This window comes from Argopecten irradians, chromosome 1, assembly GCF_041381155.1.
Source record: "Argopecten irradians isolate NY chromosome 1, Ai_NY, whole genome shotgun sequence".
Lineage (NCBI taxonomy): Eukaryota > Metazoa > Mollusca > Bivalvia > Pectinida > Pectinidae > Argopecten > Argopecten irradians.
The window spans coordinates 20,996,146-21,020,384 of NC_091134.1; the positions used below are offsets into that span (position 1 = coordinate 20,996,146).

The following is a 24,239-nucleotide window of genomic DNA, read 5'->3' on the forward strand; positions in this document are numbered from 1 at the left end:
TAATGCCACCCCATGTGTTACTGTCTTGCTTCTCCTTTGTCTTTATAATTTCTATCTTGTGATTACCAACTTTGTTACCAGTCATTCCCCTTCCCTGTTTTCACCAAAAGTGTTCATCTGGCTCATAACCTTCACTTCACACATCCTCCACTCAAATCAAATTGACATTTTCAATATTGCCTTTTCTGTCTTTGTTAACACGCTGTCCCACTCTCTACTTTTCCCTTCCTTCCATTTTCCCCTCTCTAAAACCCATATTCCTCATCCCGTCACTTCCTGCTGTATAATATCTTCCTGCTATAGGAACTATATATAAATTTTTGGCATCCCTCTGTTTCCCCTTCCTGTGTATTATCCCCCCTAATCCCTTATTTCTTTGCTCTGTATCCCAATATTACCCCTCTCCCTTTATTATTATTTCATCCCTATTGTTTCTGTATTTATCAAATGTTATTCTGTATTGCCCCTTTTCCCCCTGTATCCATACTTCTCTGTATCCCTGTATCTCTGTAATCTTTGTATCTCCCAGTTGTATCCCTGTACCCCTGTGATCCTTGTATCTCTCATGTGTATCCCTGTTCCCCCTGCCCCCACCCCCCTTTGTTCATTGTATCCAAGTATTTGTACCATTCCTTCTGTCAGTTTTAAGCTGATAACCCTATATTAGCTACCAGATCAGGTCAGAAGAATTATAGGGTGAAAACACTGTATAAACCTCATTTGAATACATAAGCTGTTTTTGGAGTATACTTATAGATTTTTTCCAAGAGACATGATAAACTAGCCATAATATCCTCCATGTTTATTCAAGGCCTATTTAAAGTCGGCAATGAACCCGTTTATATTGTTTTGTGTCAGTAATTCGGCCCATATCTGTGGAAACAACCGCCATATTCCCTAAACCACCTTCTGAATCATGTCTGTTAGGTGTCAACTTGTAATTGTTGTTTAATATTTTAGAATTAGAGAATCGTCCTTAACGCTTTTATAGATTTTCTTGCAGTTACATCAGGAAACCTTTGTGTCGAAAAGCTTTATAGAAAATAATCATCTTAAGGAAGAATCACTCTGAGTTAATTCTTTACACAGACAAAAGTGGAGTTGTTTGTTAGGCTACAAACAATGAGTAAGGATTTAAATATTTCCTAGCCTGTGAGACATGAATTCTCAGATTTTAACGAGCTCCTAAAGACATGAAGTAGGTACTCAATCTGGATTACAGTTCTTCACTAAAACTTTAATCACAGAGATAACAAAGTAAATCCTGAATAATACAAATGAAATGTTACAATTTTATTTCTTGATAGCGAAATCATGAAATTGCTGAGATGGACAATCTTTGAGCCACAAAGGACATTGAAATTCTACCACTAGCCTTCAGTGTCTGAGTTACCAGTTTGAAACCAATATTGGGCTTTTTCAATTTCCTCAATGTTCATTGGATATTAAACAAAACCAAGCAAGTTTGAGCCAAAATATAATGAAAGAAATCATGAGTGGTATCATAAGACCATATTCAGCAGTAATTCATTGTTATTCTAACAAGGATGAATATAGTAATTTTATTTCAATCTTGGTGTTCCCCACAAAGACTTTGCTTGTCCATATCAATTATTGCCTAAAATGGAGCATGCTGGACAAGACCAATTAGTTGGTCAAAAAATGTGTTCCTCAGTTCTCTTGATTAATTTAGGAAGACTTGGCCGTTTATCTGATGTTTGTCCAGCTAGTACTCCACTTCACCTCTTCCTTGTTGTGTTGAGTTTCGTTACAGACATTACTATCAGCCACTTTTGATTCAGATCAATCTGTTTTTTTGTGAAGAAATGTTCTACGTTGAATCTAAAAAAAGACATCCCTGTTTCTGTAATGGAAGCTAATTGCACTATTAACAGGTAATTAGTTGTCACCATTCCTGGTGAGGATGGTCTGCCGCTGATACTGTGGTTGTGTTAAAATCAATGGATCTTTATAAGGGAGACAATCCTATGTGTCCTTGTAAGAGAAGATTTGATTTAGTTTCACAGGTCTACATGGAAAGTATTGCATAGATCTAGAAGATAAAATTAGCCTGAGAAGAATATTTTCTTAATTCTGTTATATTCTCTTATATTTTGCATTATAAAATGTTTCTATAAAAAGTTCAATGTAGGAAAAAGATTTTAGACTTTTTTTTTAATTGCATGCATGTTAAGTTCCCTTATTTCTGGTCATATGCAGTTCATTGTAGCTACATATTCTTGTAAACTTCCAATGTTTTTCTCACAAAGTTTTTCTCACAAAAACATAACTAGTATAATGGTTTGTGCACCTTTCTCGATTTTTTCTTGACCAAAAATCCAAGATAGCCTTCACAGCCTCTGATGGGTTGATACAATGACATATGAAGGAAGCAGCATTTTTGTCTTGTATAATTTGTATTTCACTAGTATCTGCCTTCGATTACATTTTAACTATGTTCATTTATTTTTCTTTCTTATAAATTTTATATATAAAAGATATAATTAAATTATTGTTTTTTCCCTGTTCTTGCAGGCAGAGGAATTGAACACAATCATTGGGAATGCTTTCAAAATGGCCTACGCACAACAGAGAGTAAGACAACCTACATTTAACGAACTTATCGAAATACAACTGAATGAACAGAAGGCCAAGTTCGCAGAATATCAGGTTCAGGCTCAAAAAGAATTCAAACAGAAACTTACAGAGATTGCCACCCCCACTCCATTCTCAGAGAAGGCGATACAACGCATGGAGATGAGGCGACAGTCCAGCAGTGATGATGTCCAGGAAAAGGAACGCGACCTTGTCGTTGGCAAAAATAAATTATGGGTAAGCTGTTCTGTCAACTATTCATTAGAGTTTGTATATGGGATGCATTTTGCTAGTTTTGTTTTACATTTGATTGAGTGTCTTGGAAATTTGAAATAAAAGGTTGTTTGACTGGTGGGATGTACTTTTGGTTCAATATGGTGGTTTATAGTTGTGTTTAGAAATGTTGCAATATTGAATGTAGCCTCACTGCAAGTTTGAGATTGATCACTTTACTAACTTTGGCTTTATCTGAAAGTGTGATTGTGTTAAAAGTGTTAATCTGCGGCTTTTACTAACATTTTAAGAGGAAGATCATGACATAAAGTCTACATATGTTGGGACTATAATCTTAAGCAAGGAGTATATACTTTACTACTTATGATCATCTAAAAATTATAGATATTTTTTTGTGTGTGCAAATACTCTGTCGCTGTATGATGCTTAAAATTGAGCTGATAATTAGAGAATACCAATAGGTATAGATTTTTACCTGGGGGGTAGATATAACAGTAGAGGTCAATACATGTACATCACATCAAAAGTAGTAACAAAATCTGGAGTAGGATATCAATATTCACACATATGTACACTGAGTCATACTTATATTGATTAGGCCCTTTGTTTCATTAGCTACATTCACTTTTCATGATTCAACAAAATCTCTCGCTTTGAGGGTTCAGGAAAGATAACTCTTGCTTGTAAATGATGAAAAAAACATTTTAGAAGGGAGATAACTTCTGAAGTATAAGTGTGCAAAATCATAAAAGTAATAATTTTTCATTTAATAAGTTAATTAAAAAAAAATATTTTCCTTTTTACCATATTTTGGATTTAGATGATTGACTGATCTTTCAAATGTCTTAAAACAGAAAGTATAAATCAGAAAACAACATGCATACCTCATTGATTGACAAATTAATCAACAAATTAATCATGTTTGATAAGATTATCAGATTATAATTATAAGAAAGGATTGGTGTTTGATTAAAAATTATTTATTTAAAGTAAAAAATACCATGATTGACAAATTAATCAACAAATTAATCATGTTTGATAAGAGTATCAGATTACAATTTAAATAAAGGATTGGTGTTTGATTAAAAATTATTTATTTAAAGTAAAAAATACCAAGATGATCATTGCTTAAGACTATGTCGATGGCATGTAAATCAGTATGAATGCCATTGGAAGATTCCTCACAAGGCATGTTGTTTGGCACTGGGTGTTGTGTATTACAGTAGTATAAATGATACTACTCGGATGTTCGTTAAGGTCCTTAGGGCCTATTGTTTTGTATTTCTGTTGATAAATGCTAATGTTACAGAATTAAAGTAGCCAGAGAAAGTTAAGCCTTCACTCAATTTTTTGTGATCTATATGTACTTCCAGTTTTCGTTACAACGTAGTCCCATCAAGGTACAGTAAGATGGTTGATGTTTCCCTCTGTATGTTGTCCATTCCTCTGTCTGGGTCGGCACGTCAGATGTTTTTACATCCACATAGCTGTAATTGATTAATCTGATAACATAATGTTTTTAAAATACAAAATTATTTTAGCACTCAAAACATACTTAATTGCAAAATTAATTCTGCACATGATATCACAATGATAATCCTGTAGTAGTGAGGTATGATAAAAACAATTAGCAAAATTATATCTTATCTCAATTTGAATAACATTGATATGAAAAAAAAAGTAAAACTTCACAATCAAGGAAAATATTTGAAGAAGAAATCTATATATCATTAAGTTTTATATATCAGTGAACACAATTACACAAAGTTGAGATGTGAAAACATTTGGCAGCTAACACTTTTATTTCAGGCTATGAGGGATTGGGGTACATTAAAATCTGCACGTAGCTGTATGAATGTTAGAGACAGGAGCATTTTATGTAAAGGGTATTAGATGATTATTTGTATAGTTTGAGCATATTTCATTGCTAAGGTATTCATGTATATCTGTTACAGCATGTGCTTTATACATTTCTTTTTTGTTTTCTTCTTGGTAAATTATGGATTTATTTCACATTTCTTTCCTGATTTAACTAGCACATTATACCACTGCAAAAGGAAATAACTGTCAGTCCATAGCTGTTTTGACAGAAGGGAAGTAACTCTGTCACACCTAGCTGTCTTTTTCTCCTGAGCTCAGATAAAGGGGAAGTAACTCTATCAGTCTTTATATGATATTCTCAGAATGTTTTCCTTCACACACACACACACAAAAAAAAAAAAAAAGTAAAAATCAACAGAAATATGAATATATATATACTGGAATAGGCTATGTTTGTATTTTTATTAATCATTGTTTAATTATTTTTTTTTTTAATTTTGTTTGTAAAATTGATAAGATAATGCAATCGTACTAGAAGGTTTATGTTGGTTCAAGTAACAAAGTCAGGTTAAAAAGTTAAGAATGCCCATCATGGTAAAACTGAAGATATTTGAATTAATGTGGTCCATTTCCATATTTCTGTGACTAATTCTCTATATGCTCTTGTTGACTGTGAATTGGTTGTTTTGTTATGAATAAAAATAATCACTCGGGTAAGCATGACATAATATACTCGAAGTTCTACTGGGTCATTTTGTATTGACTCGGATCGTGTTGCGACTTTCTGTTTATAAACAGGACTTGTGTCATTATACCATAATCTGTGTACACTGTAGATAACAGTCCTGTGTGTCTGCATACCTCAGCTTCCTGACATGATCGGAATGCCAAGATTTCTCGGCCGGGATCCTTGTGATATTCCGTTCTCCTATATACCCCACTATACATGCCCACCCTGTCTACTGGGGAATATTTATGACTGTTTCTCCTCCGGTTCAAGTAATTAATGTTGATGCTGTTCCATTATTGCCATTTTGTAATCAGGACCTTGTCCAATATTCCCGTTGCATGTCTTACCTACTGTATGTACATGTGTGTGGGGTTCAATATCTTCACTCTGTGTGCCACAACACGTCACAATCTCCTTTTTCCTTCCCCTGATTTTATTTGCTGCAGTGAAAATTTGATTTGCTGTTTGGTTTGGTGATGGAGATTCTTTTAATTTTTTATCTTTTCATTCAAAGACAATTTTTCATAATAGTAGAGGTATTGTTTTCTTGTTTTGCATACTCTTACAAAATCTGATCTTTCTAATGAGCTGTTGTCTTTGCCACCTCTGGGAAATTCTGCTTCGTTGTATCCTTTTCTATGGAGTGATAGTAAAAAATACATCTTATCAGTATTAGCATACTCTACTGTCTTATTTCTGAGTCAGGTGTGCAAAGGGATTAATTTAGGGATGTGGCATTGGTAGCTTTGTACAGGTAGGGCGCTATATTTGACCGTTTGCACAGGTAGGGCAAAAATGGAGTAACTTGTTATGTTATACAAATAATGTAGATCAGAATATTTTTGATAATTGATATAAAACTTAAATAAACATTATTAGTGAAAACTTTGTAATATTAATGATTTTGAATTGAACAGTTTAAGAAACTTTTATCCCCAAAGAAGTTTATGTCAATAGGTCATCATGAAAATTGATATTAATTTAATTTCTCATTCACTTCATGTTTGTATTCTGATTCTTCTGCCTTTTCTCTCTGATGAATGATAAGTTGATTTGTAGGTAGTAAATCGTCTTACAGTTATTCAAGAAATAGAAAATAATAATTATGGTCACTTTGATTGTCTTCTCTAGAAATCTTTTGGACTGAAAATAAGTAACATGTTTTATGACATACACCCTTAAAAGCATTTTGTGTTTTTGCAGGCTAAGCAAGCAGTGGACAAGGTAAAACATCGGTCAGCTGCCAATGAATCGTTAAGTTCGTCACCGCCGGGGCGAAGTGAATCTCCGACGGTCGGAGGAAGGCCCCAGTCAGAAGCTCTGATCCACAATTACAACATTGGAGAATCCGCTAACAAACGGAACTCCACACCAGTGCACTCACTTAATCAGAACGCATCTTCTCTGGCGTTCCTTCGGAGCTCTTTCGACAGTACAAATAATTCGGGGAAGAGTAAGGGGTCGCCAGTGACGGCCCTAAAGGACGCTATTGATAAAGGGTTCTGTAACGGGTCCCTATCTAGTCAGGACAGTACAGATTCCGGGGGACTTCTTATACACGACCAGGAGGGTTACTTAGCACCACATAATGGCCGGCTACTTAACGAAGACAAGGTAGGTTTTCTGGGCTAAAAAAAATGGAATTTCTTTATGCATGTATTGGTTCACCATCTAGTATTGTTTAAGTTTGTTATCTGCTGAACATTTTGATTATTTCAAAATAAAGTCAAGTTTCCCTAAAATCACCACCCAAAGAGCATTTGTGTTGTAGCCAATTGGTCTTTATACAGAGGTGAAATTATGTTTTAATTTTTAATTTGGTCTCCGTAGAGAGTGGCTTTATTAAGTAGGTGGTCTTTATACAGAGGTTGTGGCAAGGGAGGTTTTACTGGAATGAAAAATTCACTCAAAATTTGACTGATTTGATACAGATGATTTGGATATAATTAAGATAGATTTATTTCTATGTTTTGTGCTCCTGGTGGTGGTATAGACATGATATAAAGCTTCGAGCTGAAAAGTTGGTGTAGGTATTCTGTTTGAGGATCGCTGTGAGTGTATTTTAAGAATGAAATGACAGGTATGCAGAGTAATATGTAGTACAGGTAATTAGGGAGGTAACACATGTCCCCTCCCCCTTCCCGGTAATTTATCAAACCCAACTGTACAGAGGCATATGGTGGGGAATTCATACAACGTTAACCTCGCTCCTTCATCATCATCCTGTCTGAAGTTGGTGTAACAAGAGTTATTTTTCTTTCCATCTTTCTTATTTGTTAATTTGTTTATTTCTATCTATCCTTCTCTGATTATTTAGCATGTTTGTTAACATTCTTGCTGTAATTATTGGTAGTTAGGCTATTTACATTCACTTCATTCTTGTTATTCTATTTCATGAAGCTGATAATGACATACATTTAGTTTCTGATTGAGCCCAGAGCAATGGAACTGCAAAAAAACTTCCAAAAAAAAGGTTTTCAAGACCTCAAGTTATTTTAATAAAATGGTCTATACAGCATGTCTTGTTTAGATTTTAAACTTAGAGGAGATAATTTGAATAAAGCAAAATTTAGGATAGAAATCTAAGGGGAGGTAATATTGTTTAAGATTTAGCTGGTTAAAGTAGAACAAAGTCAGGGGCTGGTGGCCAGCCTATTGTGTTTGATCTTCCAATATTTGTATTCCCTATCAATCAAGTATCTGATTTCAAATTCCAAACCAAGGGGAGATAATCCAGTAAATAAACTAGATAGCACCTTGCTGATTTAGAATATTTGAATATCGGGATGATTTGTTGTGTTGTTCTGAAACAGGTACATTGAGTGATTATCATGACTCACGTTTTGGACCATCTATGAGCTGACAGGTTATTTTGCCTGAAACATTTTGAGAGTTATCCAGCTGTCATCAGAATATGTGGCTGATTGGCGTATCATCGCGTCAGACCAGGTGCTGACAGGTGACGATAGTAATAATTAACATCATGGCTCACTGACAATGAAAGTAACTTACAGCTATTCCAGTCCTCGAATTACTAACTGGTCAACAGTGACCAAAGTTTTTTTTTTAAGAAAGCTCAGCAGTTCTAAAAATATCTCCACTGTTAAAAGTCGGAGCATGAGATTGATGTGAAGGTATTGAACTGATGCTATTGAGTAATGATAGATGAGTTTATACGATATAATGGTACATGGGTGCGGGGCCTAATGGTCGGTGTCAATGGTAAGATATGTATAGCTATGATTATCTATAATTATAGTGGTGGTTTTATGTCTGTGGCTAAGTACTGAGGTGGAGCGATTTGATAGATTAAATCAATCACTCGGCCAGGGAGAGTTTGTATGGTTAGTAACTCATTGAAGAAGGACAGAGAAATTTAAACTAAAATCTGGGAAGAGAAGACTAAGTAAGTTTAAGGTTAGAAAATTATGAAGGGAAGGAATTTCTATTAATAATGATGTTTTTCATGTAATTCTGATCATGAAAAACTGCCTATGAATGGAATATTATAGGCACTTTTCTGTTAAGTCAAATTTGTTTGAGATTGAAATTTCATCGTTAAAATATACAAGAAGAATAGAAATAACTTGAAAAAAAAAAAAAAAAAATTGTGGACATACTTTTGGGGGTGAGACATGAAGGCACCTCCTTTTGTTAAATTGCGGATACCGGGTATTTGAATTCTTATATCAAAATTTAACTTGTAAGATGAATGTAAAATATTTTTTTTTCGAAAATTGTGATTAAAAATGATTGAAAATCTGGCAATGATTTGGATACTGTACCATTGTAATCTGCCTATTTCTAGTCCTCATCTTAATTCCCTCATCGCACAGAAGGACTTTTATGCTCGATGGCATGCTTAATAGCAGTAATAAAAATGCTGATTTAACGTGGATTGTAAAGTATGTTGTCATTGGTTGATCCTCCGGTCTCCCATTACGATTTCCTGACTGAGTTATTTCCCCTTTTCTCGGATTACCCGATTTTATCTCTATTTTTTACCCTTACACAGTGGTAAGGTCACGATGATCAGAGAACTAAAAACTACATCTGACAGCGATACTGACACTGCCGTTGACACGAGTTAGATATAATCTACTTATATACAGTTACAGAAAATGTTTTTAATCTACACAAAAAGTTATCCTACCGGTCACAATAGGCCTATTCATGATATCTTAATTCCTGACATTCTGTGTCTGCTTATCACAAGACTTTTTGTGTTAATGTTACATTTTAGTGTTGACCTGTAGATAAAGTAATGGTGCTGATTCAGATCTTTGTCATCCCCAGGATTAAACTGTTTATTTTCTTTGAAGGTGGATGTCTCTTTTTTTATACAACAATAAAAACAAGATTAAGAAATGGAAAACTTTTATCACTATTTAAATTTTAACATCGTACCCAATGATGGCAAATGCTTATTTAGATAAATATTATCAGTGTGATAAAACTCATAAAATTGAGGTCATAAGTTTCTCATTTAGTTGAATCATTCTATTGTAATGACTGTTATTCTGGAATTCTTTTTGTGTCTGAATAATAAGTATAGACTTGCCTACGAGTATGTAGATATTTCTTTTTAAATGTAAAATATTGGAAATACAGCCGTAGTCAAAGTTGTTATTTCAGTTAACCAAAAGTGACTTCCCAAAATTTCATTGTACCATTTTAACTAAATAAAATAAAACATAAATATTAAATGGACTTTATATTGGCATTGATTATGTATCCTTCGAAATATCATTGCTGTGTTGGTGAAAGTCTATTTTGGTGTCGGAAATGAATCGGTCTTTCAGTGTATCCCTATGGACATGCAGGTGCTATGATAGGCCGATATATCAATTTGATTTTTGCAGGACATTAAAACTAGTTGTACAGTTAAGCACATTTATTGAAAACTTTCCTGATGTACATTTCTACATACTTCCTGAGACAAGCACTCTGTCTGTCAGATGTGATTACTTCTTTTACGCAATAAAGAGTTTCCCAAAGGGAGATAATTCTGTTACGGAATATAGAGACTGCCAGTTAGGGAATTCTCTGGGAACCATCAGCCCCGTATCTCTGGAAAAGTTTGATCGTTAATTTACAGGTGTCGTTCTATAGAGAGCAAGATTGTGTGAGAACCCGAAGAATTCACACTGGAAACTTGTTATCACAATTTTTTTTTCAACTCAATTTCTTTCAAGAGAATAGGACTGAAGTTAAACCTCACATTCAAAAGACAATTAGGCTTTTTCAAACTGGCCACATGTGTATCAGTTGTATGATTTAACCTGAAAACAGCTTCTTTAAATGATCACCATGAGTTTGTTTACTTGTAATCTGTTTTAAAGTGTTCAATTAACCAGGAGTTTATAACAGTTCAGTAAAGCTGTGTAAGTCCTGTGTTGTTACTTAATGATTAAAGTTAATCAACCTCATGATGAAATATCACTTTAAAGCTAAAGTTAATCAACCTCATGATGAAATATCACTTTAAAGCTAAAGTTAATCAACCTCATGATGAAATATCACTTTAAAGCTAAAGTTAATCAACCTCATGATGAAATATCACTCTAAAGCTAAAGTTAATCAACCTCATGATGAAATATCACTTTAAAGCTAAAGTTAATCAACCTCATGATGAAATATCTCTTTAAAGCTAAAGTTAATCAACCTCATGATGAAATATCACTTTAAAGCTAAAGTTAATCAACCTCATGATGAAATATCACTTTAAAGCTAAAGTTAATCAACCTCATGATGAAATATCTCTTTAAAGCTAAAGTTAATCAACCTCATGATGAAATATCACTTTAAAGCTAAAGTTAATCAACCTCATGATGAAATATCTCTTTAAAGCACATGAAAAAAGCTTTTAATTTTAGAAACATCATTAGAGGAAATTCAAAGTCCTAATAACACTTGTTGAGTTATAAACGGTTTCATGAGTTCTTTCCCCTTTTTAGCATCATAGTCCCTTTTAAGTTTTATGTGTAATCACTGAACCGTGACTGAGGTCTGAATCATCGAAAAGATTTCATTCAATTAAAATAGTTTGTGATCAGTATGGTATGTGAGTACTTGTTTGATGTAGGTTTTCAGTGTTGTTTCATTGAGCACTTCACACATTGACCCCATAAAACCAACGGACAAAAGTCAACAACGTCTGGAATCGTGTGTAATTGCTACTGTATGTTTAGCTGGCTATTATATAGGCTTTATACACTTCTAACTCTCACCCTTCACAATATTTACACAGAAATTTAGAGATATTTGCCAGCTTTATAGAGTTTTTGTACCCTATTCATCCTAAAATTTGTTGTTAGGAAAAGTTGCTTTAGGTTTTTAAGTTACACGTTAAAAGTCGTGATGATGTTGAAGCTCTTTGATGATGTTGGCTAGACTCTATACTTCATCTTTACATAATCAAGTTTTAATATCTTAAGCCATTATCCTTGGCATTTTATCTTGGAAGACGGCTGCTATATCTGCTACATTAGAGAATTAGGATAATAATTTACGGTGATAAAATGACGTTAGCAAGCCTTTCATCAGAAATTTAATCATAATGTAGTCCTTTATAGTAAGGATATAGCATAAACTTTAGGATAATCAAATAATCCTCGTTAGATAAACTAGGTCGTCAGGTAATCTGGGGATCATTAGGCCATGATGACATCTGCGTTACATATGTATATTTGACTGGTGATATTCAGTACATAACCTTTGATCTCTTCTTGTTACTCATTTGTTGTAAGGAGTTATATCTCTTTCTAAATTAACCCCAAGTGTTTTAGGTCATCAACGTTCAATTAATGTAATTGAGTTCTTATCATAACTATCAAAATCCCAGAAGTTTTCATTTGAAATGTAGTTCTATAATATATCTGTGAACACAATCACAAACAATGAAACATACAGAAGAGAATATTTTCTCTGTAGAAGCTGGTGACTTACTCAGTTTCCTTCATTTACAACAGAAATACACACTTACAGAGGTTTTCTTCATTATTCATAGGTTTAATCTCATGATTACTAAGGAAAAGATAACTCTGTCTAACAGAAGAGTGTAAAACAGCCCACATATATGCTAAATTATTAGTAACATTATCAACACATATGGTGTACCGACAATCCTGTGATGATACCAAGGTGAAAATGCTTCAAAACATGAAACGTCATCCTTTTCTTTGAAGTAAATAACATCATGAGAATTTTTGCTGATCAGCACTCAGCAAGCCTCAAGCTAACAACCAAAATATACCCCTGTAATATTCTGTTAGTTTCATGGTGGTAGCTGGTGGCTACTTTAACTAGTTGACACAAAGTCATCTAAAAACCTCAATAGTCACTTAGCGTATGACGTATCATCACATAACATACCACCCAGAATTTTTACCAGGGGCTCTAATATCAAATGTTATTGTACCCATTCTTGCTTGATTCACTAAGAATGTATAGGGAATACTGATTAATAAAGGTCACAAAAGGTCGTAGTAGGTTTTCTGTCTGGTAAACTGTGTAATTTATACCAGTCATATCTAAAGTAGCAGCTCTATCATAAATGACAGCCAAAGAGATGCATCAGCTATAGGTCAAAGGTCAAGGAACACTTACAAACATGTCCTGGATCTAGATGTCACGCATAATCATTGTCAAGTAAATGCAGGAATCCAACAAACATTTAACATGAACTGTTTTATTGTAAACTAAGAAATATGAGAAGTTCGGTAAGAATGAGAAGTACTTTTAATCCTGTTAGGTTTAATGTTTTATTTATAATCTTATTCAAATGGAAATGAATGACATTGCTAAATGAATCGAAATGTAAATTAAAAAAACAACATATTTTGTACTTTTGCCCCTAAACCTGTTTTGATGTGAAAAGGAAATGAAGTTTTGTGGTGTAGAGGTAACATATGTGTATATCATTCACTGCTGTCTGCAGTCATTTCCTACCTGAAGTTACCAAATCTCGTCATCAGATCAAAGGAGGCTCCAGGTGACATGGCAGGTATACCAAGGTACTCTTTCTTAGGCTGTATCAATATTGGGTGGTAGTAGATACACCCTAATTGATATTTAATAACTTTATCCTGGCTGATCCCAGAAAAAGTTGGACTATAGTTGATACAGCTAATTGAGATCAAGTAGGTAATAATTCAACTCTAGGTTTAATGTTTACTTATATATTTCCAGATTGGTTTGTCGTCGCTCATAGCTATGTCTTGGTAGAAGCAGCGGAAAGTTTAATTTTTGTGTCATATTGGTTACTGTATAGAATAGTTGTTGTAAAGCTGTTTTAGTAGGAGAAAGTTTATAGTAATATTTTTATATGGGGTATGAGATATAATCATGGATGAGAAAAAAGTTTTTAGAATATTTAGGAGAAAGTTTAGCATAAATAGTGTTTAAATAGATGTTTTCTAATGGATTTTTAATTGGAGATTGAAAGGTTTTAGTCAAAGTACCAAACATTCATATTTTTATGTCGGTATTCTGATGGATTTGTGATATGAAAAAGGGTTTTGTTCAAGTACATTAAGAAAATCAATTTAAGAGTGATGTTATGTTTAAGTATATTTTCCGATAGAGTGGTCATCAAGAAAATATGAAAGTACGACTAGAGCTAGACAAACAGATGTGATATGGAATTTTAAAAGCCAGTGACATGGAAACTGTTTTTATTGATTACGATAACTTTGGCGTTAATTCTGGTAACAGCTGTACACATAATGTCAATAAAGTTTATTTACCTTCGCTGGACGGTCTAGCTTCTGTTCGAGTTTACATAGCTATGATATTGTTTGTCGGTATGTACCCAAGGCTGGTTATGTCAGATTCACATCCGATGAAGTTATGTGTTTAATTCCTGATTAGAGTGGAATGCATGAACATGTATCGTCAAATTCAAGGTAAGGGCGTGTTCATATTTAGCATATGTTATAGAAGTTGTAATATATATATATAAAAACATTTTTGGATAGTAGAATGTTTGATGTTTAAGTAAGTTCATGAAACTTTTTCATGTTTTATAAGCTTTAGAAGACTCCCTTAATGTAAAATGGTAATGACAAATGTCAAATTGTACCACAATAATTTTAGTACACCCCTAATTCCTTTAATTATAGTTACTATTTGACAGCTACATGACTGTCTATTACAAGGTTTTATCACTCTGACTTAGTGTTGTGCCAGTGTCTCCGATTCCTTATGTTTACTTATTTTGAGGACAACATTCTTGTGGTGCTAATTGGTCAAATTCCATGTTTTTCTGTCGCTGCAGTGTTTCGGATTTCTTCGTAAAGTTTATTAGAGTCTAATTACTCCTGCAGACCCACGCCATTGTCATTTGTGACACGCGTTAGTCTGAAGCAGAAAATTGCAATATTAAGATAGAAGTGTTATCTAACTATAAATAACAATAAAATTTACAGGTAATTGGTTACTTATATAGAAAGGATAATCTGGAACATATCGACAGGAGAAGCATGTCTTCGGGTAGTTGTGTTCGAGTCTGGTTTCTGTAGGAGGCATAAATGGACGAGATATCTTTGTACGATCTGCAGCTGATCGGTATGTAGATAAGGTTAAATCTCTAATTAGAGCATTGACAGGTGAAAGGTGTATCGGTGAGGTCACAAAACGGTTCCTGCTGTTCTAACAACGCGATAAAGGATAATTAGGCAAAAAGTATCTTAATTAGTTCTACCTTGTCATCAGATTTACGGGAAAGAGTTCCTTTGTTGGACGTGACGTTTCCTGTCTACATATCATCAAATGATATCAGACATCTAATAGTGAAGACATTTCATCATTTACACTAATACTGAGACCGCAGAACCAAATGATTTTGCTATATACGATATATTAACGTTTGCCACTGTCCAGGTTAAATGGAGTTTTCAAGTCTGGTCACCTGTCACTGATTTTGAAGAATGGCATCTGGCATACCTGTGAATAAAAAGAAATAAAGATCTACCATCTTGCTAAACTTTTATGTGGGGGGTTCCATCTTATGTTGAATTACGCACCAAAAATTGACCAAAATATTCATGAAATTCCAATATTGATTATCTCCCCCTGTCAGACACACACTTTTTTAAAATTTAATATTAATATTAATATTAATAAAATTAATAGACAGAATTTTAAAATTTCTTTACATATTTTACATCTACATGTATTGCCCAACCCACACATTAAACATTTGAAACTGATGCGCCCTGAATACCCAATCAGCAGGCTCCGAAACATTCACCTCTCTATGAAATCTTGTGCCCAAAAGGGGATTTCCAGGAATCTATTTTTGGTTTGATTCTGCGGTCCCAATACTAATGGCACAGAAACATTTTCAGTTTTAATGATGCACAGAATTTTCTTGAAAAACTTCAGGAAACTTCTTGAAATATTTTTTGAGGAAGATCCTTTAATTTTGATTTGTTCCCTACCATCTGTAATGCTTTTCTTTGGAAAGTTTAATGTCATGGATATTTCTTCAAGTTTAGTTTTAAATTCCTATTATGCATAATTCTGAGTCCATGTATTACAAAAACATTATCCATGTAGTTTCTAAGACAAACTTTTATTATAACATGTATACATACCTGTAGTAGAAATTAAAAAATTAAAGTCAGTGACCTAGATAGTACATAAATAATGACTTTGTCCCAGATTTAACTTGATTGATTAAGGTTGTAAGACTTCTCTCTCAACTCAATTTGAGATACCTGTTTCAGGGAAATGAAATTGTATGTTGTTAAAGGTCCACTACCTTTCCAAAACAGCTTTTAGTTTTTAAAATGAAAATGTAGAATGGGATTGAAAATTTTAAAGAGTAATAATACACGTATCATCACTTTCTGAACAATTTGTTTAAAAAAAATAAAATGTTAATTTTCATAACGCAGGTCGTCTTATGTTTCCCCCGCCCCCTCGTCCTAAATATTGCACGGTAGTTGACTATCACTGCGTCAGACGGCAAAACAGCGAAGTGGCTCTCCTCTGTTATCAGATATTACCCATGAAATCCTACATATGTTTTGTGGGGTTACCTCATCTTATTCCAACGAAATGTGTTTTTCTGATGTTATTAATGTTTTTTAAGAAAACTTTAAATTTTGCTCCGTAAAGGTAGTGGGCCTTTAATGTACTTGTAGATACTGTAAGTTCATGAACTAGATCCTATTCTCTGGTTTGTTCTGATGCTAATCACCTGTAAAAGAACAATGAACCTGAGGTGTACAAACTCGTTTATTCCTTTGATGTTAGTAGGTGGTGTCAATAACGTCTGTAGACAGGTGTTGTTAGTCATTGATTACTCTTCACCTATATACTTCATCATCACGATGTTGTTTTAATGGAGGAGAAACTGTAGTCATATTATCAACTCCCAGAACTGCTCGATATTAAACTTATATTGATGTATTTAGAGTTTTGCTTTGTTTCTTGTTAATGGTTTATGGTGTCAGAATGGTTAAGGTGTTGGACATTCTACAAATTGAGAGCTCTCCACATCCTTACTGTGGTGGCTGAGTGGTTAAGGATGTATTCTTCTGAGGTTTCAGTCCCGTTGAAGTCTCGTTTCAACATAGATCAAAGAAGTTTTGAGATTTTCAAATACAATTTATCAGTATCTGTAGCAAGTTGCCAGATGCAAATTTTGTCAAAAAATTACATTTCTATTTTTAGGGGAATTTTTTATACAGGGATTTTAAGAAATGGCCCATTTGGTGGCCATTTTGAAATTGTGTCTTTTTTCGCTTCAAGTAGAGCCACAGTTTTATCATTTTTTACTGAAATTGCTTTTACTTAAATCATCACTGCGCCAGCATTTTTAGCTGTATTGAGCTAATTTTTGCTGCAAATTGTTTACTTGGTTCGTAGTAATTAAAATATTGAGCAATGATATGTGTATTGATACACTTTTGTGACTTTATTTTTTAAATTTAATGGTAATTTGGGCACTTATATTTTTTACTCTAAAATACTAAAAAAAAAACAAAAAATCAAATGGAGCAAAAAAGTAAGCACACGGACCCCCAATTTTTCTTCCTGATTTAGAAAGAACAGCTGTTTTCCTATTGATATGCAAAATAATAACAAAAGTTTAATACCAGAACTTTTTCTATAAAGGGTTAAAGTTGGCAAAAATGGCTGGAAATGGTGTAATTTGTAGCTCAAAATTAAGGGGTAGGGGTAGCATATGTTGTTAGAAAAAAAATTGTGTGAAAAAATATTAGTCTAATTGATAAAATCTGGTATATTTTTAAAAAAGACTAACAGAAAATGAATTCTACAAACATTCATACATATCAAACACCTCATTAGGAAATTATGGCCTTAATCTCTATCTTATTTGGTTAAAACGGCAAAATTCCCATAAAATCCAATATTTTGTCAATTAGGTATCTTTGAGTGACAAAAGCTCAAAAACTAGCACACGGACATATGTTTTTTATTCCATTTTCTTCTATGGTATGAACTCCTTTTTCCAAAAATCTATATGAGCAAAAAAGTTTAATACAAGAAAATTTTGACTTCTCAGAGGTGTACATCCTTAAAGTGCAGACATTGCAGCTTTCCCCTTCCATCTTCAGGTCTCGGGGGGCTAAGTGGCTAAGGTGTTGGACATTGCAGTATTCTCCCTCCATCTTAGGTCTCAGAAGCTAAGTGGTTAAAGTGTTGGACATTGTATTTAGCCCTACATCTTCAGCTCTTGGGGGTTAAGTGGTTAAGGTGTTGGACATTGCACCATTCGCCCTCCATCTTCAGGTCTCAGGAGCTAAGTGGTTAAGGTGTTGGACATTGCATTTAGCCATACATCTTCAGGTCTCGGGGGCTAAGTGGTTAAGGTGTTGGATATCCATTACATTGCTTGCCTTGAAATTATTATATTTGGCTAAAACCAATTCAAACCATTTTTTCTATCACTTCTTACATAAAGAGCATAACATCTTATTGATGAGAGCTTGTTCCTACATCTTAATTGTCTCGGTTTTCATGGCTCAGTTTTTACAAAATTTAAATAAAATGTAAAAACTTTTGTTTGCAGAACAAGAATCTGTGCAACAAGATGGTCAATCGTCCACTCCCAGCCATCCCAATCCAAACCAACGGTCAGTCAGGCAGTCCTTGTAAACACAAAAACTGGACAAGCATGGACGATGATGTTCTAGTGCCACGAAGGTCAAGGTCGCGGGGGGATAACATGGGAGATTCACCCAAAAGGAGGCCAGCGCGGCCTTTAAGTGAAGTATTCTCAGATAAAAAACTTTCTAATTTTCCCGGTGCTAGACTTGACGAGCCAGGGTGTTATATGTACGGCTCACGGGAAATGCAGACTCGTCAAATACGTAACTCAAGGTCGGAAGGAATGCAGATACAACAGCAGGTTCATTTACAGACCCAACAACAATTTATAAATAATCACAGATCCCCGTCTAAGCAGGACGATCACTCGTCTCCGTCAAAACAGGCGTTTAGATACCAAAATAACCAAAGTCCTTTCCAAGAACCCGGTTCCTATGAGAGTCCGGAGGATCCTAATCAACCAAACAAACCACGCCCAGGACCTGGGTAAGTAATGTTCTCTATGTGTTTGTGTTCAGTCAGTCACCACCTTCTGTTTACAGCTATTTACTGCCGTTCTATCATAAGATTGCACGATTGTGTTACAGTACTAGTGTATCGACTCACTGTAGTAGATTACATCGCTACATGTTACAGGTGAAGTGTCTATGTAACACGCATTGTGATTGGTTGAGTTGATCTAAAAATAGAAGAGAAAAACGTGTGTACACAATTATTTAGCCTGCCATGCTTGGTTTCATTTTCTTTGGATATTCAACGAATTTAACAACTTCTTCACTGACCTTTGTTGGTGTCATGATAGGCCGAACACGTGGAAGCAGAGAACCATGCTGTTCCTCGTACAACTTTGCGATGTTTCGACAGGTGGATTTACAAACGCCGACCGCTTTAGATATATTTCCATATGACACCCCATCATTTTCACTACTGTACCCTTTTGCGTACTTTTAGATCGGTTCGTGGCTTTGACATGTCGACGTATGATCGGTTGAGGACTGCTTCTAATTTTGGCTGTGATCGGTTGAACCGCTTCTAATTTTGGCGCAATTTTAGCGAGAGATTAAAATACGTTAGTAACGTAACGTTACACATGTGTGCAAACACACATGTACCGGTAACTTATAATTGCACGTGTAGACAGCTTGGAGATCGACGATTTTTAGCACTTCCACACTTTATTATTCATTATAAAGTTCAAATTAAGAGTTTAATTAACATTTTAGATATACATGCACCTTACTATAATTTTGAAACTGAACAGTTATGTTTTAGCAGATACTTTCTTCTTGACCTTCATTTACTGCCGTTCTATCATAAGATTGCACGATTGTGTTACAGTACTAGTGTATCGACTCACTGTAGTAGATTACATCGCTACATGTTACAGGTGAAGTGTCTATGTAACACGCATTGTGATTGGCTGGGTTGATCTAAAAATAGAAGAGAAAAACGTGTGTGCACAATAAAGCTGCTTTTTTAGCCTGCCATGCTTGGTCTCATTTTCTTCCGATATTCGACGAATTTAACAACTTCTTCACTGACCTTTGTTGGTGTCATGATAGACCGAACACGTGGAAGCAGAGAACCATGCTGTTCCTCGCACAACTTTGCGATGTTTCCGACAGGTGGATTTACAAACGTCGGCCGCTTTAGATATATTTCCATAGGACACCCCATGCCATCATTGTACATTTTCACTACCCTTTCGCGTACTTTTAGATCGGTTCGTGGCTTTGACATGTCGACATATGATCGGTTGAGGACTGCTTCTAATTTTGGCTGTGATCGGTTGAACCGCTTCTAATTTTGGCGAGATTAAAATAGTAACGTAACGTTACACATGTGCAAACACACATGTAACTTACCGGTAACTTATAATATGCACGCGTTGGCAGCTTGGCGATCGACGATTTTTAGTACTTCCACACTTTTTTATTCAGTATAAAGTTCAAATTCAGAGTTAAATTGACATTTTAAATATACCTTACCATAATTATGAAACTGAACAGTTGTTTTAGCAGATACTTTCTTCTTGACCTTCATATTTATTCATTAACGGTACCAGTATTATCATGTTTTTAAAAATCAATATTATGTATTCTTCTACAGCTAGTATAACCTGATTGTGTGTTATCTCTTTCCATGTTTGATTTTTTTTCAATCATCTTATTTATATATTTACAACAGCTATTTCAGGAAACTCTGTCAGTCAAGTTCGTCACATGTGCTAGGTGTACTACGGAAAAAAACACCCAACAGTCATGTATATTACAGCGCGAATTCTATATATCAGCGTTATTTATTTTTACGGCGTAATACTTCTATTTTACAAATATTAATTTTTCAGATGTTTATCTATTTGAACATTTGTAATTGTTTCGACGTACTTAGAACGTCCCGATTGCACAAATAGGGGCTATTTTAAACTGGGGTGTTTTCCCGCGGATGTAGAATTAGGTTGTGTAATGTTTATACACACTTCAGCCAATCACAATGCGTGTTACATAGACACTTCATCTGTACCATGTAGCGATGTAATCTACTACAGTGAGTCGATACACTAGTACTGTAACACAATCGTGCAATCTTATGATAGAACGGCAGTAAAACAGAAAATGTGCTACAAAAAAATGGAGATTTTCACAAAGGGAGACAAACTCCATTTATCACAAAGCAAGTTATATTCAGCTCAATGATAATTAGTTTTCAAAATGACATGGGAAAAAACAAAACCTCCTTCAAGGAAGACGATTGTGTACCTAGCTATAATTCACTGAAATAAGTTGTCTTGAATTGGTAAATACAAATCTTCCTATAGGCAATATGTACCTTCTTTACAAGACAGTTTGAAAAACTGATGAAAATATTCACAAAGGGAGATAATCATGTATCACCAAGTGGCCTAGTACAGTAGTCCTTTTACTGTCTGGTTTGTGTAGTGGTTTGTAATCCTATATCAAGTTGTAACTGTATATGTATGATTGTGAATCAACTGTAGATAAAAGGTACACTCGTTTTATGACTTATGGGTGGTGGGTTTTAAAACTCTGAAATCTGAAGTGACAGAAACATCAAATTGTTTGTCTTTTGAATCAAAAATCAAAACAGTTGTGAAAGGGAAGTTATGATAAGGCATCAGGAAAATATGTATTTATTAGTCATCAAATTAAATGCCAAGTTCGATTAGAGAAATGATCGACTTTGATTTGAAAATGGTCTATACCTGTCAAGTGTCTACTTGTGTACCACCCACAGGTTGTAATGGTAATACACAACAGTTTGTTTCCCAGGTCCTTTTTAACATTATACACAATATTCTGACTGGCTTGAATACTTCTCTTTAGTCCTGCAGTTTTATTTTGGTCGGATTTGTTTATCATTTGCCATGGGGTAGTTGGTCAGTTGATCAGTCGGTTGTCCTTTTCTTTGGATATGGTGGCTGAGCAGGACATCTCCCAATGACATATTTAGCCATGGCACCAAGGAACTGGATTGTCAGCTTTGGCCATTTGCACAGCTCCATATGAGGCTGTTCAGCTCACTCTGTCTAGACTATAATTATAAAAGCTAGTTTACGAAGGGTTCAGTGTTTAAATTAAAGTTAAAGAAGCTAATTGATTTAAACCAACATGTCATTTGTAGCAAGGGGAGAAAACACATATCACTTTGACAAAGGGAGATAATTAAAGTCAGGGAAAATGTCAAAGTAATTAAAGTCAGGGAAAATGTCATAGTCAAAGTATAAATATTGTAGTAAAGAATGCAGTTTGATAAAAATTTAACTTGTTTTTGGTTAAAAACTATGAAGTATTTTGAATTTATATGATCATTTTGTGACTGTGTCACATTTTGGTGCAGGAAGTATTTTGAGAAATATTCAACTTACTGTGGTTTAGAGATATTGATGTGAACATAAGATGTTGTCGATACAGGCATTTTGAGATGAAAGGGAGTACTTGTGCCTGACTCCGGTCCTGACAGTTAAGATGGGGTGGTGACACTTACGATGGCCAAGTGAAGTGTCAGGAATTTAAAGTACCGGCCAGATTACTGTGTAACAAACATTTTATTCAAATCCTCAACTCAAAACCTTTAAATTGTTTTCCCTACAAAACACTTCTAACAATAAATATGTAGATTTCTCCTGACTATTTTATGTTGAGGAAGTTTTAATTTGTTTTTGTACCGTCATAAAGTTAGTTTTTAGATAAGATCGCTGACACTTTGTCTATACATGTCAGGAAATTGAAGTCAAAAATTGAACATGTGATGAGCACACCAGATTTCCCACAGCATGGCTTGGGACTAATGATTGTTTTTGTAACAAATGTGTAAATGGCCCATTTTGGATGGAGGTGGAGATGTTTTCTGTTGATGTCTGAAATCCTTCAATCTACTTCTCGGTTTGAGGCACAAGAAGGGAAATTGTTTGGTAATGCAGCTGTAGGTCTGGGATTTTTCACTGAGTAATCATTTTTTCTTTCCATCTAACCATTAAATTATCCTCAAATGATGATAGCAGTTCAATTGATTTCAACCAAAAGTAAACCAAATCACCTCTTTTTAAAGTCTACTACTGACCACCTCAAAGTATGTTAATATTCGAAAATTGAATATAGAATTATTTCAATGATTTAAAATGTTGAAAGAAATTATTTATCATTTATTTTCTCATACCTACACATGTAATACTAGCTGGTCTAGGGCAAAACACTCATGTCACCTGAGGCTGTATTGCATGGCTACTCATGCAATAAAGCCTTGTGACCTCACAGTGTTAACAAAATTACTATTTTTATCCGCCGCGTTCTCCGAATCAGGGGATATTAATTTGGGTTTGTCTTTCTGTCTTTCTGTCTTTCTGTCTGCCTGTAACACCTCGTTTCCGTGCAATAACTGTAACAAATGTAAACCAATTTTCTTCAAACTTGGTGACAAGATGAAATGCCTTAAGGGTTCGGCAAAGTTTGATCGCGACTGTTCATGGACCTTATTTAGCGGAGTTATGGCCCTTTGAATTACTAAAAATGTCATTTTCTGCCACTTTCGTACAATAACTTTAATAAATATGAACTGGTTTTCTTCAAACTTGGTAACAATGTTAAATGTCTTAAGGGCTGGGCCAAGTCTGATTGTTACTTGCGACGGACCTTAATTAGTACAGTTATGGTTCTTTGGTTTAATAAAAAAAAGTCATTTTCTGCCTTTTCCCTGCAATAACTCTAATAAATATTAACTGATTTTCTTCAAACTTTGTAACAAGGTCAAATGCCTTAAGGGCTTGGCCAAGTGTGATTGCCACGGCATGTTTCAACCAAGGTTAAACCTAACCTCAATAATGTTTACCATCAATATGTCCTGAAAGCGGGGGATGAAAATTCCACGAACTTGCTTGTTTGGTATTATTTTAACTTTTTTTTAGGGATAGGTATATTCTACCCTCGAGATCACAAAAGGTTGTAAACCCTCTGCAAGACTCGGGTTTACAACATTTTGTGACCCTCGGGTAGAATATCCCTATCCTTCATATCCACATATGAAAGAGTCTTATGATCTTGGAGTGATTGTGTAATTTTTCATTAGTGTCGTGATGTAACAGTGATGTAACATTTTAACGCCTCTCTGGGCGTTGATACCCGAGGCAAGGCTGAATTATTGATCAAGTAATTTTAAGACAAATCTTCAGTACTACTTTGGAGACATGCTGATTTTTGTTACATGGAAGAGGATATGATTTGTACATTGAATAAATTCTCTTTCGAGCATTTAGATAAAT

The 24,239-nt window shown here is 34.5% G+C and overlaps 1 protein-coding gene across 2 annotated transcripts in view; it reads left to right on the forward strand.

Annotated features, from left to right (window-relative positions):
- Positions 1-24,239, forward strand: part of LOC138320490 (tensin-4-like) — a 106,968-nt gene that overhangs the window by 53,559 nt on the left and 29,170 nt on the right. Inside the window, exons 5-8 of one of the 2 annotated variants that reach the window (XM_069263476.1) lie at positions 2,536-2,832; positions 4,203-4,229; positions 6,584-6,994; positions 18,426-18,949. In XM_069263476.1, coding sequence (XP_069119577.1) covers positions 2,536-2,832; positions 4,203-4,229; positions 6,584-6,994; positions 18,426-18,949 — 1,259 coding nt within the window. The remainder of the gene's footprint in view (positions 1-2,535; positions 2,833-4,202; positions 4,230-6,583; positions 6,995-18,425; positions 18,950-24,239) is intronic. The other variant, XM_069263486.1, reaches the window with a different exon arrangement.